This window comes from Poecilia latipinna, unplaced genomic scaffold (assembly GCF_001443285.1).
Source record: "Poecilia latipinna isolate Pla-1442-1.1 unplaced genomic scaffold, P_latipinna-1.0 Scaffold227, whole genome shotgun sequence".
NCBI lineage: Eukaryota > Metazoa > Chordata > Actinopteri > Cyprinodontiformes > Poeciliidae > Poecilia > Poecilia latipinna.
Genome location: NW_015112843.1, coordinates 215,072 through 229,983, shown reverse-complemented (window position 1 = coordinate 229,983; position 14,912 = coordinate 215,072). Strand labels below are relative to the sequence as shown.

General features: G+C 37.8%; 1 protein-coding gene across 4 annotated transcripts in view; it reads right to left on the bottom strand.

The window, feature by feature from the left end:
• Positions 1-14,912, bottom strand: part of LOC106947170 (RNA-binding Raly-like protein) — a 72,616-nt gene that overhangs the window by 43,204 nt on the left and 14,500 nt on the right. For 3 of the 4 annotated variants that reach the window (XM_015031993.1, XM_015031996.1, XM_015031995.1), the window contains exon 2: positions 422-699. In XM_015031993.1, the coding sequence (XP_014887479.1) occupies positions 422-677 (256 nt within the window). In that variant the 5' untranslated portion in view covers positions 678-699. The remainder of the gene's footprint in view (positions 1-421; positions 700-14,912) is intronic. The other variant, XM_015031994.1, reaches the window with a different exon arrangement.

Sequence of the window (14,912 nt, the reverse complement as noted above, 5' to 3'; positions counted from 1 at the left end):
TGTGTGTGTGTGTGTGTGTGTGTGTAGGTGTGTGTGTGTGTGTGTGTGTGTTAAATCCTAAAACATGAAGTGGGATTGTTGTCGGTTGCTATGGCAACGAGTCTGCGCGCAGCGTGGAGAAAAGATGTATTATGACTTGTTTATATCCATAAATATCCCTAAATTTTAATTAAACTCACCTGATATGGGAAAAAAAAAGGAAAGAAAAATATTTGGTGCACCTTGAACAATTGAGCCCCTGGCCTAGTGCGTCTTTTTGTTTCTCTTTCTAGAGAATATTAGTGTAAACTGCAGGTAGTTTTCTGATCTCATGTTGAATTATCAATCAGCAAGTTGATGTAAGCAGTACATAAAGCAGCCTTTTGTTTTCTCACACTATACAGCAGCTCTTAGATTCAAACTGAAACGTATATTTTCTTACCTAGAGACTGTCCAGCGATGACTCTGCTGTTCTCCCCGGCCACAGCCGCCCGGGCGTTCCTCTCGCTGGCGTACTGAACGAAGGCGTAGCCCTTGTGAACGGAGCACCCCACAATCTTCCCGTATTTAGCGAAGATGGCCTCGATGTCGGCCTTAGTGACGACGGCCGTGTTGAGGTTGCCGATGAAGACGCGGGAGTTGAGGGAGCGTGGGTCATTCTTGTTGGTCACGTTGCTGGTCTGGGTCTTCCCAGTCATCCTAGTCCTGGAGCTCTGCCTGCTGGGAGATACATGTGAGCGAGCCACTTAGAGACACAGCAGAGATCAGGCTCAGAAAGACCAGGATGCAAACACTGGACAGACCTGTAATAACTACTAGACCTGTCACCATAACTAACTTTGCTGCATGATAAATCAGCTCTGAAGTCGGGGTTAATATTGTTGTTTTGAGACAAGTAATGTTATGGTAATGGCACAATAATGCAAGTATGCCCTCTCAGAGATTAACAAATATTAAGTTTTAGCAAACAAGAAGACATTTTAGATATCTAAGATAAATTTGCAAAATAACCAAAACAACAAATAAGATGGATACTGAAGCCTGTCAACAAAATTGTATTTCAAAAAGTTGAGACAAATTCTCTCTTTCTTTGGTAGAAAGAAAGAGAGACGCAAGAAAAACAATCATGCAACTGGAAATGATCAATCTTGATTATTTGTCATGTGATTAATTAATCAATTGTTTATTGTGACAAGCTTAGTAAATACTGCAAGGCTTTGATATACAGGCAGATAAAAGAAAAAAAACACTTGACCTCTTCAGGCGCATCAAATAAAATACAAATATACCTTCTTGTGAGGGATTATACCTCATCTTTCAGATCAATAAACTAAAAAGCCAGATTTAATTGAACTGATTTTAATGATTGATTTGTCGCTAATCTTATGCCTCTATTTTAGCCATTGGCTTAATATTTACATATCCAAATAAACAAGGAAAAGTCCAAGCTACTCAATCCTGCTACACCTGAAATACATTAATAAATACATATTCATTTGGATTTATTTTATATATTTTTGCTGCAGTGGTGCTTTTGTTAAAATGTGCTTCATAGTGTTGTTTGTCTCCCTTATCAAATGAATGCACTCAAAAAAAACCTAACATAAAAATGCAGGAATGACCTTGGGAGTGATAGAGGAAGGCAACTGGACTTCTCTCGTATCTTGACGTCTTTTCTCTTCTCATCCAAAAGGTTTTTCAGCTCTTAATGTTCGCTTGGAAGTATTAAGCTTATAAGTTGTAATCAGAAACAATCAACCTGATATGGCAATATCAATCTAATGGGCCAATATAACACCTTATTCAGTAGGAACGACAATGATGTAGCACACATCATTTGTTGTTTAAGTAGCAGATAATATAAATATATGCATAATAGATTAGTTATATCTGTGTGAGGTATTACTCTGATTCCTTTAACAGAATATTGAGACAAACGTCTCCTTCCACATGTGCAGGCAGAAACACACGACCCATCACCTAGTTACGTGACACTGATAGAGCTAAGAAGAGACAACATACTGTATTACTTTAATTGCGTTAGATGGCCATCGCAATACTTTTAGAGCTGACCAGCAGCAACTGTTGCCAAGGGTGACAATGAAGTGTGGCGGACAACGTAGTAAGTAATTTGTTTTGTGAAACATCTCAGTAACAAAGCACATTGCTCCGAATCTGAGCCGTTTTGTAGCTTGTGCCAGGTTTTTTTTTCTTCTTCTTTTTTTCATGTAACTGTGCTCATGCCTGTGCAGAAGGCGACAGTTTGCTGACGGCGGGAGGTGAGGGGAACTCTGACACGGAGGCAACTGTGATTCAGACGTGTGGGTCTGATGAGCCTTTCTGTGCATGTGAACCGTGTTCACGTGTTTGAAAATAGCTCAGCACACCGACATCACAACAATGTGCCCACTTATTTTCATTCTTCCTCTTTCTGAGTCCTCTTCACTTTCCAGTGTTCATTTTTACTTCCTTTCAGATTCAGAAAAAAACTCATGTAAAAGAATAAACTGCTTACTATGGTTGTCGACCTTAACCTGCTCATGCTGTGATACCCAGACAGATTTTTTTTTATCTGCCTAAAATCTTGAGAAATATAATAAAATAGTTGACAAAAAGCTAATGTAATGGTCTGTTCTTTAATATTTAGACATTTTGATTACTTGGATTATAAAGTAGATTATTTCCAGATGCAGAACAAAGTTAGATAGTGTAAAGCTTTAAGCTGTTTCAATGCAGCCAGTCCATTTTTGACCTGCTGGACAAATATAAACTTAACAAGGAGAACATGATGATGACGATATAAACTGAGGAAATGGCTTAAAACCTGGCTAATATGTCTGTCTGAGCTACTCTGAAGACTGTAAATACAGGACACCTTATGAAAAAAACAAAAATTGTTCCATCATATAACAAAAAATGTCCAAAAGTGCCATTACAAAATACAAGTAAAACTCAACAGATAGGAATATCATTCAAAAGTTGACTTCAATCTGGAAAAACTCAGACGTAGAAAAAGAACGATTAAAGATTTAATGACAAAAATGAATAACAGTTCTTTGGCGCTCGGGCCCCGACAGAAGATTTGAGCTGTGATTTGCTGTGAACTCGGGTGAACATCCCCGACGCTGATTAGGGATGCTCTCCCCCCGGGGCCCGACACTGGTGGTGGAGGTCGGAAAAGGAAGACATCTTGGAGAGCTGAATGATGCTGGTGGAGAAAGGGGTGGAGGTGGGTTGAGCACAGCTGGAGAGCGGCTGACGACGTGGGGTGTGGATCCTTATAAACGGAGCTTGATTGATGATTGAACGCGCCGGGTCGAGGTCCAGCGCTGAAGTTGGAGGCGAAGAGCATGACGCAGCGATTGGGTGGAGCAGGTGAGGCAGAAGTTTTCCAGCTTGAATTTGCGCATAAGCTTCATTTCAGTAATTTATTTCAAAAAGTGAAACATATTTACTCATGATACAGAGATTGTTATGACGTTGAAAACAGAAAAGTTACATGATCGTCGTCTAAAACAATCATAGAGAAGAGTGAGCCGTCAGTGACAAGGAGATAGCTCACCGCTCAGGAAACTTTGACGTTCACAGTGCTGTATGAAAGCAGCAGAAATGTAAAGTTGAGGGGAAAGAAAAACTGTGCTAGTAAACAGTCTATTTCACATCCTTCTGAAATAGAAACATCATAAATGCTTTACCTGGACGGAGAAAACAGACTGTTATTGCTAAAAACAGGATTTTTGTCTTTTACTCACCTTAACCTGTGATCGTCAGAACTAACAGAAATTAACAAGCAAAATCATCGCTCTGTAATACATTTCAAATGTGAATCTATATAATATAAAAGTTTCACTTTTTGAATTAAATTACTGTTATGAATTAACTTGTTAATGATATTCTAATTTCCAGAAATGCACACCGTTTTTGAGTTGAAAAACTACTTTTGAAGATTTTTTTTTCTTTTTTTCACCAGTGACGCATGATCTCTGGTGTAGCATCAGGATAGAATATTCCCGTCGTATGTTGTTAGTTTCAGACACTCATGAGGAAAACCCGCTGGAGTATCCAACACACTACAACATGCTGTAACTGGATTTGCCTTCATGTCGACACACTGTGTGACACTAAAGGTTCCTGACCGAGTGTTTGGATCCGAGGGGTTAGAGATGAAAAAGGACTGGACGCAGCATCTTATATGAATCCTGAAGCAGTCTGTTTGGCACATCAGCAGTCCTTCTTGAGCTTTTCACACCCTCTGAGGACTGGACCCTCTCCTCTCGTCATGCCGCGGGCCCCCGGGGACGATCATCGAGTGTCACCACAGGAATGTGGAACATGAAGATGAAAGCAGAAACTCTGAGGATGGTCGCTTCTTGGAATTCCCTGTTGGTCGTCATCTTTGTGTTTTTGTTTGGCTGTGAGTATGAAGACACTTATAATGAGGCTTCTGTACAACCAGACATGCTGTTTTTCACAAGAGAAGCTCCTATGATGCTGTGAAACCAGTGGGTTTCTAACCTTTTCATGCTTTGTGATCACTACAGTGGACATCTATCTAAAAGCCATTTTCTTGCGCTTCTTATGGATTTTTATGTTATAAATGCACACAGACCACTGAAGTGGACACTAATGCATCATGAAATACACTGTCAACTATTGGCCATTAGCTGCAAATGCAAGAAATTATTTTTGTTAAATCCAATATGGCCGACAGACCAAAAAAAGCATGCCAACCAACCCGGTCCCTCCTTCTACTGTAGACGACTCTTGCAGGTAATTTAAACATTGAGACATCAGATAACCCTTAAATAACAATACTACTGATGTATTTTTTCAAATAACAACTTTGAATTTGGAGAAAATTACAATTGATCACCTAAAAAAAATAAAATAAAAATAAATCCTTTTTTTTTACAAATTTTTTTCCTACCTTTTTTTATGCCTTGAGAAAATAAAAATAAAAAATTGGGGGGAAAAAAGTCCTGACACAAAGGATCGTAATTCATGCATGAAAGGGTTAAATCTGTTAGCTCACAATAAATGGTTGAAGAATTTTGGATACTGAATCAGAAATAATCATTTATTTAGCAGAATTCACATTAATTGGAGTAATTCTTGTGTTTATTGTTCTAATATCAGGTAATCAAGTGAGTTTAATTACTTTCTATTATATTATTAACAATTAATGATCTGCAATTTGGCTATAGACATATCTATTTTTATCTAAAAGGATATGGCTGGGGGGATCCAACAACCACTGGATTTAGGAAAGAAAGCAGCAAAAAGCAGCTGCCAAATAGATGCACTTAATCTCTGAAACCAGGAGTTTTGGAAATGTGCTGGTCCGGAGCAAGCAAGTGCGTCACTTTACACAATGTCAAGACAGGAACAAGAACCTTACTGTCGCCATTATTTCTTCCCAGCAACGCACCAAAACAGAAACAAAAAAGGAAAACAATCTATTAACAAAATTTAAACCAACTCAAACAACCCAGGATCCTGACAACAGTAATACAAAAGAGAACCAAATTAGCAAAAAGGTCAACTTCTAATTGAATCCCTGATTAAATTTTAGGCAAAAATAATAATTATTTAAACTCCTATTTGAGTTGCAGTGAAAACACCCCAGTCAAAATCAAGGATTAGGTACATTTATTGTTGGGGAAAACGACATAAAGTGAGATTTTCTATTTTAAGCTGGATAAAGGTTCTCGGTTGCCATACATTTCTAAAAAGATTCAAAGATCTCTTGCTTGTTCATTTACTTAAGGAACATATAAGGATCAGTCTAAAAGCTATAAGTCCAAAGCTTATGAAGTGCCTTCAACCGAGCATGTAGAAAAGGAGTTTATAGTCAAAATTAGTATTTTCTAAAAATACGTCTCCACATTGTTTCTTCTGAAGATGAAGGAGAAAGCGTGCAGAATCGTATTTACCTTTAGCGTCATCTCACACACACATTAACACACTCTCTCCGCAGTCAGGCTCCTCTGGGGCTCCATTCACGTCACAATTTTCCCCATCCTACCTCTTCTTTACCTCCATCCTTTGCCTCCACCCACACATAATCCGCCCTAAATCCCCCCATTGCTCTTTAAAAAAAATAAAAAATGCTCTTTTTTCAAAGCCTTAAAAGGAAGATAATTTAACTCTACTGATAGTCTCATAATGCAGCAATGCTGTTATTAAGTTTTCAGAAGTTAATTGCCTTAATTAGTAGCAGAGCAGAGCAGAGAAACTTGCATTTAAAAGGGTTACCAGTCAATCCAATCAAACCTCCACTGCATTCACTCTGTCTCTGCCTCCGAACAGCCTCAGCATCCCGTCCCACCCTCTAAGCGACTGATGGATGAGAAGTGAACTGAATGTGCATGAGTGAGGCCATTAGATGGTAGACGGCAGATTAAGCAGGCAAGAGAAAGGTTTAAGTAGATCTAATGGGAGATAATGTAAGTTTCCCCCCATTCAGATGTGTGCAGAGCCGCGCTACAAGGCAGAATGAAAACACTGGTTTTTATTCATTAAATACGATTTACAATGTGCTTGAAAGTGATGTCATCCAATGGCTGCTGGCTTATATATACTCTTTGTGTTGCTTTGTGGTTTTTGAATCCCTTAAACAATTGATGTTTCACAAAGTTAAACTTCAGAATTTCACGTAAAAGACTAGAATAGGTCATAATGTTAAATAAAAGGAAACATCTGAAAAGTGTGGTATGCATGTGTTCAGCCTCCTCTACTTTGATTCCCCTAAATTAACTCCAGGGAAAGTTAATATCCTTGAGAAGTCGTCCAATTAGAAAACAGCACGGATGAACCAAGTGCTGTTTTTAAGGATTAGCGTGATAACACATCACACTGTAAGAGCACAAAATTTTACCAAATATTTTTGGTCTTGTTTCTTATGCAAATAATGTAATAGTACACTTGAAATAGGACAAAACTAACTTACAGGTGACTTTTCAGGAAGATATAGGAGCTTGTTTCAAGTCTATAATGTTGATTTAAAAAGTACTGCCTCCCCTGGCAATTTTTTTTACTTATGAGGCAGTAAAATCATCCTGTTAAGTCAAAATATCTACTAATCTGTAATTGTCTATTTGTATAAACAGTATATTTCATAAAACACTGGAAATCTATCCCTATTCTCTTGCAGTGTTTCTCTGACATCCACCTTCACTTGGAGATGGAAACTGTGACACTGCAGCCATCTCTCCAAGATGAAAGTTTCTAAGTAGAAAGAGCGTATGAATTTTTAATCGTGGCTACTCTCTTCATTGTAGGCTGCTGTGCTTGACTTTAATTTTTCAAACAACACAACATGCACATATATCCCCCGGTGTATCCTGTGCCGTCGTGTCATATAAATAATTATGGTGGCTCGCCAAGATATAAACTGACAGGTTTGGCTCAGAGAGAATTATTTAGAGAAGCAGCCATGGCTGCATGGTACCAGCTCAGGTTGGAGAATCTGTCCATAAGAACAATATAAGTACTCAACTTAACAAATGTGGCTTTTTTCAATGAGTTTCCGAAGAAGGCCATGAGATGTACATGTCTTGGGAACACAGCTGAGACCAAAATCAAACTGTTTGGCTTTTGTCCAAGCTTTATGGTGGAAAACCATAAAGCTCACAGAGTCAATCCCCACAAGTCAAGTCAAGTTTATTTGTATTTCAGAAACGAGGCAGTTCAGTGCTTTACATGATAATGAAACAATTAAACATGGCAGTGCGGTTTTTGTTGTTTCTCCAGCAGCGGAAAATGATCAGAGTTCATGGGAAGATGGACGGTGTAAATCCAGACCAATACTGAAAGAAACCTGACTGGAGGCAGTGAAAGACATGAAACTGGGGAAGAGGTTGACCTCGAAAATAAATTTATAATCTGTGGCAAGACTTTATAAAGTTTGGCGATATAGCTGAAAAAAGCAAGGATGTAATGGCTTCATATCAGTCCATATTGATAATTGTTGATTAATTTTTTGCTTTAAATATCTGATATGAAACCAAAGCGATGAAGTAACATTTACTGCTTTTCTACTTCATAGTTTTGATCTTTATTTTTAAGTAGATATGAGGCATGTTTGTGAAATCTGAAACTGCTGCTGCGGCATTTACTCACCAACTTGTTGCTAGGTAACTGAAAGTTTCTCAACACATTGTTGCTAGGGAACCAAAGAATGAGTGAGTTAGTTGATCCACCAATCTTGCTTTAGCTGGGCTGTGAGAGGTTGAGTGACTAACATCCCCCAGAATGCAGTGTGGTTTTGGATCGGAGTTCAGTGAAATTATAGAATATTCTGACATATTTTCTACTGATATCGATCACATCTCTGTCTCAATAAATATTATTGATGTATTGCCCAGACCTAGTTAAAAGACAGACGTCACCTAATCTGTGTCTGAGCTTGGATAAGAAAATTGGAAAACTCTGAGTCTCAGCACGTACAAAGCTTGTACCCCAAAAGACTTGCTGCTGTAATTGCACCATAGGGTGTTTGCACAAAGTGTTGACTCATGTGGGTTCAACAGAAATACTCAGCACACTTCTGCGCACACACACACACACACACACACACACACACACACACACACACACACAATTTCATGTTGCTCTATCCCATAAAATCCCAATAAAACAAATTTCGGTTTGTGGCTGCAATGTGACAAAATGGGAAAAACGTCACGAGTGTGAATACTTTTGCAATGCTCTGTAATTGGTGGAAGCAGAAAAGTGTGGACCAAAACAAGCTGTTAAAGACAGCAAGAAAACGTTATGCAGACAATATCACACACATCTTCTGTTCCCAGCATCAGTTTGAAAGCGGACGCTACGTTTTTCCATCTGCTGGCTCTGTTCTTTAAAGTGAAACCTTTATAATCTATAACAACTGCACATGACTACCATCCAAGGTACCTTTAAAGAAAAGGACAGAGAGGCTGTCTGGTGATGGTGACAAATGATCCTTGTTGCAGCAAATAAGTCCCAAGACTCCAGAAAATCAATCAAGTGCATGACAGGAGCGAGTGAACAGAGAACTGAGCCACATCTGCCTCGCTGTTCATTCATAACATTACAAAAACTACTCAGTCTGATCCAAAACGTAAGCATCTCATCAACATCACTGAATAGATGGTGGTGAAGTTTATGCACACAGTCAGGGTACCTGGTGCTTGATATTTTGGGTAATAAATGAAAGCGTTTGTTCCAGACATTTAGCTGCTCAGGAAGAATCTGAACTATCACTTCCTCCTCCACATGCAGCTGTTACGCTTCTTTACTCCCCTGCCAACACATGTGCTCACCGTTTTCTGTTCATTTAGCTCTGGGATTGTGTGCATAGCTTCAGAAAAAGATCAACATGAAGCAATTTTGCCTAATCAGAAGAGTCTCAAGCTATCAAAGATAAATATAACACGCTTTTTGTGAAATGACATTAGAAAATAATACACTAGGCATTTTTGCCATCTTCTGTTACAGTGAAAACACTTTCAATACATTTAAAAAGGACCTATAATGCTTTGAACAGGTTACAATAGCTCTACAGGCTATACAAAACATGTTCTTTTTTGTTGTTGTTTTTTGCACAAAATCATTCTCAGATAATGAGATTTTATTTTACTCAGTTCTGGCTATTTGGAGTTCCTTTCAGAAAGAGTTGTTTTAGGGACTCTGGTCACTTTAAAGACAAAAAAGCTCCAACTCCATGTCAACACTCTCACTTTATGCCCATGAAAATGACTGCAAACAGATGTGTAACTGTTCAGCAACACATCTTTAACCCTGACTCAGACCCAGAAGCAGAGGAAGTGGAGCCTCCTTCACGAATGGAGCAAGTGGTTTCTGAAGGGAAAGTCAACAACGAAACACTTTCCAGCAGCCATTGTACAGCAGTAAAACCAGCTGACCGAACATGCTCAAGCTCCACTTGCTGATTTTTGATGTTATTTTCAGAAGGTTTTTAAAACAACTCGTTTTCTAGTCACCAAAATATTTAAGTTATTGTTAACAAATGGTTGGATGTTTCTTTAAGTGCCGAGGCTGTTTCTAGAAACAGTAGACACAAAAATGGAAGAATGAAAATGTGTAAAAAGTAAATTTTGCATAATAAGTTCCCCTTAAAATGTTTCCAAGATGTAAAAGTCAGAAAATCAAAATCAGAAATGAAAGTGAAGACAAAGAGAAAAGCGAAAGAAATGACATGTAAAGCATATTCTTATCCTAACTGAATCTGGGTTTTTGGTTCCTAAAACACTGCAAAACACTGCAAAAAGGTAATAAACGTTAAAAAGCAAGTAGTCCCCCAACATAAAAAAGTATAATTTTAGCTTTCCTGAACAAACCAGGGTCTTTTATTGAGCAGAGAAAGTCAGTGTAGCCATCTGTATATTTATAGGAAATTAAATAACCTTCAACAGAGCAGATTATTCCATCCTCTGAGGTTACTTTGCTGCCTCTGATAGACAATCAAGAAACCAATGAAAATCACATATATTACCAGTAGTGTACAAAAAACCCCAATGTATTCAAAATATGAACGTATTAGGCACACATGTGCGACATGAATAGAGAATCAGCAAATCAAACGGCTCAAACTCAGTTCATTCAGGCAACCAGGCGTGGGGAAGACGAGCTCCTGAAGTTCAAACCGAATGTCCAAATGAGCCACAAAGGAAACTGAATATGGCTCAGACATTTTAGTATTTCAGAAACTACAAATCTATATGTTTTTTTGTTATTTTTACCAACAACTACTGCAAAACACAAAATCCCACCACGTATTTTAGTCTAGTTTCTAGTACAAATATCTTGAAATAAGACAAAACTACAAGTAGTTTTTCAGCAAAATATAGGCGCTAGTTTTAAGTAAACACTTTAAAATTGATTTTTAAAAAGTACTAATTCCACTGACAGATCGTCACTGATATAACATGGAAAAATTGTCTTAAGTTAAATAATCTGCCAGTGGAACCAATACTTTTCTTAACTTGACTTAAAACAAGCTCCTATATCTTGCTGAAAAGTTTTTCTTATTTTAAGAGTTTCAGTAGAAACTGGACAAAAATACTTTGTAAGAATTTGTGCTTTTGCAGTGTATCTCTTTGCACATTTCCAGTGAGCAGACCTTGCTGGCGTCAGAGGTCAGAGGAGAAAGGACAAAGGTGAAGCGGTCACATAAAAGGCAATTCTGTAGGTAAAAAAGAACAAATAATAAATTATAGTAAAAATTATAACAAAAAATTCTGTAATAATAACTACAGTTGACATGGTTTCCTCAAACAGAGAAGAACTGGAACGTTAGACGCACATTTCCACCTTTTTCACTGGTTTCCCGTGACACTTGAGTCACCACATCCTTACAATCTGAAAAAAATCCTCAACACAAAAGGCTTCAGAACATCTGATGTGCGTTTGGAAGAAGCCTCTTTGTGTCCCTCTCTTTCCTGCACTCATTTCTACATGCAACTCTCAGCCTTAAGATCTATTTGAAGTAGAGAATAGAAAAATGTATTACTAAATGTAATAAGGCTTCTTTGAGAGGCGATGGCAAAGTCCTCACAATGTGTCTGCTGAAAATGTTCAGGTATTGGACTGAAAAGGAGAATAAAAAAAAAAAAAAAAAAACAGCCAAAATCCAGAGAACACCATTCAGAAAACCCAGAGATCAGCTGATCAAAACCACTGTAAGAGATAACAAGGAAGCTCGGCTCCTGTGGCGTTAAGTAGAAAGAGATTAGATGTGGTTTAACTTTTTCCACAATATGGTAATGCCAGAACTGAGCTTCGCTGAGCCACAACCCAATTCCACTGCAGATCAGAGGTTTGCAGCAAAAAAAAAACAAGTAAGGACGGTCCTGAGCTAACGAGCAAAAGTATTCACACCCCTGGGATTTTCTCACATTTTTTTTTCATGGACCAACAAGAAACTTCAGTGGATTTAATGAGGATTTTATGTGGCAGATCTACAGTAAGGCAGAGCATAACTGTAAAGCAGAAGGGGCACAAAGTATGGCTTTCAACATGTTCAACCACTTTTACTTTGATACCCTAATTAAATATAGTCATTTTATGTTGTCTGGAGCTCTGGAAAAAATGAAGAGCCCACTGCACTGAACTCCATTGAAAACCTCCTGGTTATTCCACGAAATATTGGTTTCTGAACTCTTCTTCAGTTGAAACATTAATATTGTTGTTTCTAAATTAATATGAACTTAATTTCTTTGAATTATTTGAGGTCTGAAAGCATCTTTTTTGTTATTCTGACCATTTCTCATTTTCAGCAAATAAAAACTAAATTTTGCCTGGAATTTCAGAGACATGCTGTCAGCAGTTCATAGAATAAAAGAACAATGTTCATTTTACTCAAACATAGGCCTATAAAAAGTAAAACCAGAGAAACTGATCATTTTAAGACTCTTATTTTTTTTCAAGAGCTATATATCTTAATAAAAAACAGTCATGCTGCTAATTTGACCAAGTAAAAAAATATATATATTATAAAAAAAAATAACAGAAACTAATGTTCACAGGCTCTCGTGCACTCTGACTGAGCTTGAGCTATTTTGCAAAGAAAAATGGGCAATAATGGGCTTTTAACGTTCAAGACATGCCTCTGAAGACCTGCAGCTGTAACTGCAGAGAAAGATGAATTTACAAAATATTGACACAGCAGTGACTTTGTCTGTTACGTAAAATCTCCATCAAGTTTACTGAGGTATCAGAGTATCAGATTGCCAGGTGACAAAAAGTCAAAAACAAAAAGCGCTATTAACATTTTTGCAACACACTATAAGTGGAGACAGGTTTATTTATTTTACTGTCAGATATCATTTCCTCTTATATACGCTGAGTAAGCAAATCCAGTGTTGCAGATGAGATCTATGAGGACTACTGGATAAAGAAGGACACAAAAGATGTTTGTCGGGACTTTTTGTGAACTTCAAGCTGATTTCTACTCACATGTGGACACAGAACATTAGCTCAACAAATGGTTCGTAGTCCCTAAAGTCTGAGAAAAATGTCAAACGCCTTTAAGCAGCAGACTCTAAATAACCTCAGGCTGCATGTGGTAGAATAACTACAGAATATAATCAGGAGGTGTTTATAAATCTTCACTCTCTTTTCGGAGAAATGATATAGATTACTTTGTTAATTATCATTAATTACTCTGCTAAATGATAAAATGAATGACTAAATGATTAAAGTAAAACAAACTGTTTCTCAAGCCGATTTAAGCAAACTTCAAAGATTATTCTTTTACAATATTCATGAGTCTTTAAGACCCTCAAAGCCTTTCATGACTGCCAGCCATGGCTTGGCAGAAACGTCCCAGGCCAGAAAACCCAGAATTCAAAGTAGCCTGATAGGAAAGACAGCAGCGTTCGTGGAGATGGAGCCGGATTCATCTTGGCACGCTTAATTCTCGAGAAATGAATGCTAAATAACATCTTTATGCATCAGTGGAGCTGGGAGTGCATCCTAGCTCTTCCCTGGCATGTTGTCTGCTGCACGCGCTCTGTTTTGCCTCATAAAAGTCTTTCTTACAACCAAGTGAGAGCTCTTGACAGTGATGTTTTCTCTCTCTCTGATACTTCTACAGCATCCTCCACGCGCCGCAAAGGTTCCAAGTTTAGGTATTTCACGAATCCTCTTTGGTTCTCTCACACCGACTGTCAGAGGCTTCAGAGCGGGAATCCTTGGGAGATAAAAAGGCAAAGAACTGGTGCAAGTAATCATTTTAGTGTTTCCTCTCTCCCTGATCAATCCTGACTGACTCGTGCTGCTGTCTGAGGAAAAACACGGGAAGATGAGAGCGGCTCATACGCGCTGACAAATGCTTGAGAAGGAAGCATTCAGGCCACACTCACCCTCCGCCACTGAAGTGTTGCAGTGCAGCATTTTTTTTTTTTCTGGAGAAAACAGCAACAGACTTCTAATGCACATTAGAGAGAAAGTCATTGTTTCATATTTGTCTTTTCGCACTTGTCCCCTTAACTTCAGCTGAACTTCCTTGACTATGTCTCAACTTTGGAGAAGTCCTGAAAACATTTCTTCTTTTGCCTGACTCTTTTGATTGACAGTCTACAAGCTATACGTCTTGAATTAAGCATGACTATGCTTCAAGTTATGTAAATGTGCGGTCGTGGGAAAAATTAAGTTCATCCTTTGAGCCACTTCTGTGTGATTTCCCAATTTTTTCATATTGTTGACAGGCTAAAACTGGGCAATATGGAAAAAAATCCTGTCACAATAAAAAGATTGATTTCACAATATAAAGCAAGTCACTATTTTGTTTCCTGGTATTTTTAAAAGAGACTCGAAGACATCAGAAGGATGTTTTTTGTTTTAAATATTTATTTTTAACAGTTCAAGATGTCATTTAACATTACTCAACTCTGGATAAATAAAAAATGACAAAAATGTCAAGCAACACAGGAGAATGAAACCAAGATGAACATATTCTTTCACTGATGTAATTAAAAAAAACATGCATTCAAATATAAATGTTCAAAATCTCTCCTTTTATAGTTAATTTTAAGTACTGCTTTTTGAAGAATGAGCAATGAAGAGAAAACTATATAAAGACAAAAAAACAAAACAATACCTTGGTGCAAATTTTAGAAGCATTCAAGGGCGAAAAGTTAAAACAAAGAAATAGACGTCAATGATGTCAAGAAAAGAAATAACTTTTTATACCCTCAGTGCAAACTTCAGCAGTTTTCAAAGACAAAAAAAAGTTAAAATAAGCTAGTCTCTGCTCTGTTGTCAATCTGTGCTGGGTCAGACGCTTTATAAGCATGTTTATTTATTACTTTTGTTTTATGGAAGTGCGGAGGTTAGCGCTTGTTCCCATCTAGGATTGTGAAGTTTTACATTCTGCACATGCTGGCGGATGTCGCTGGTTTAGGTGGAAAAACAGACAAGTTGTTTTG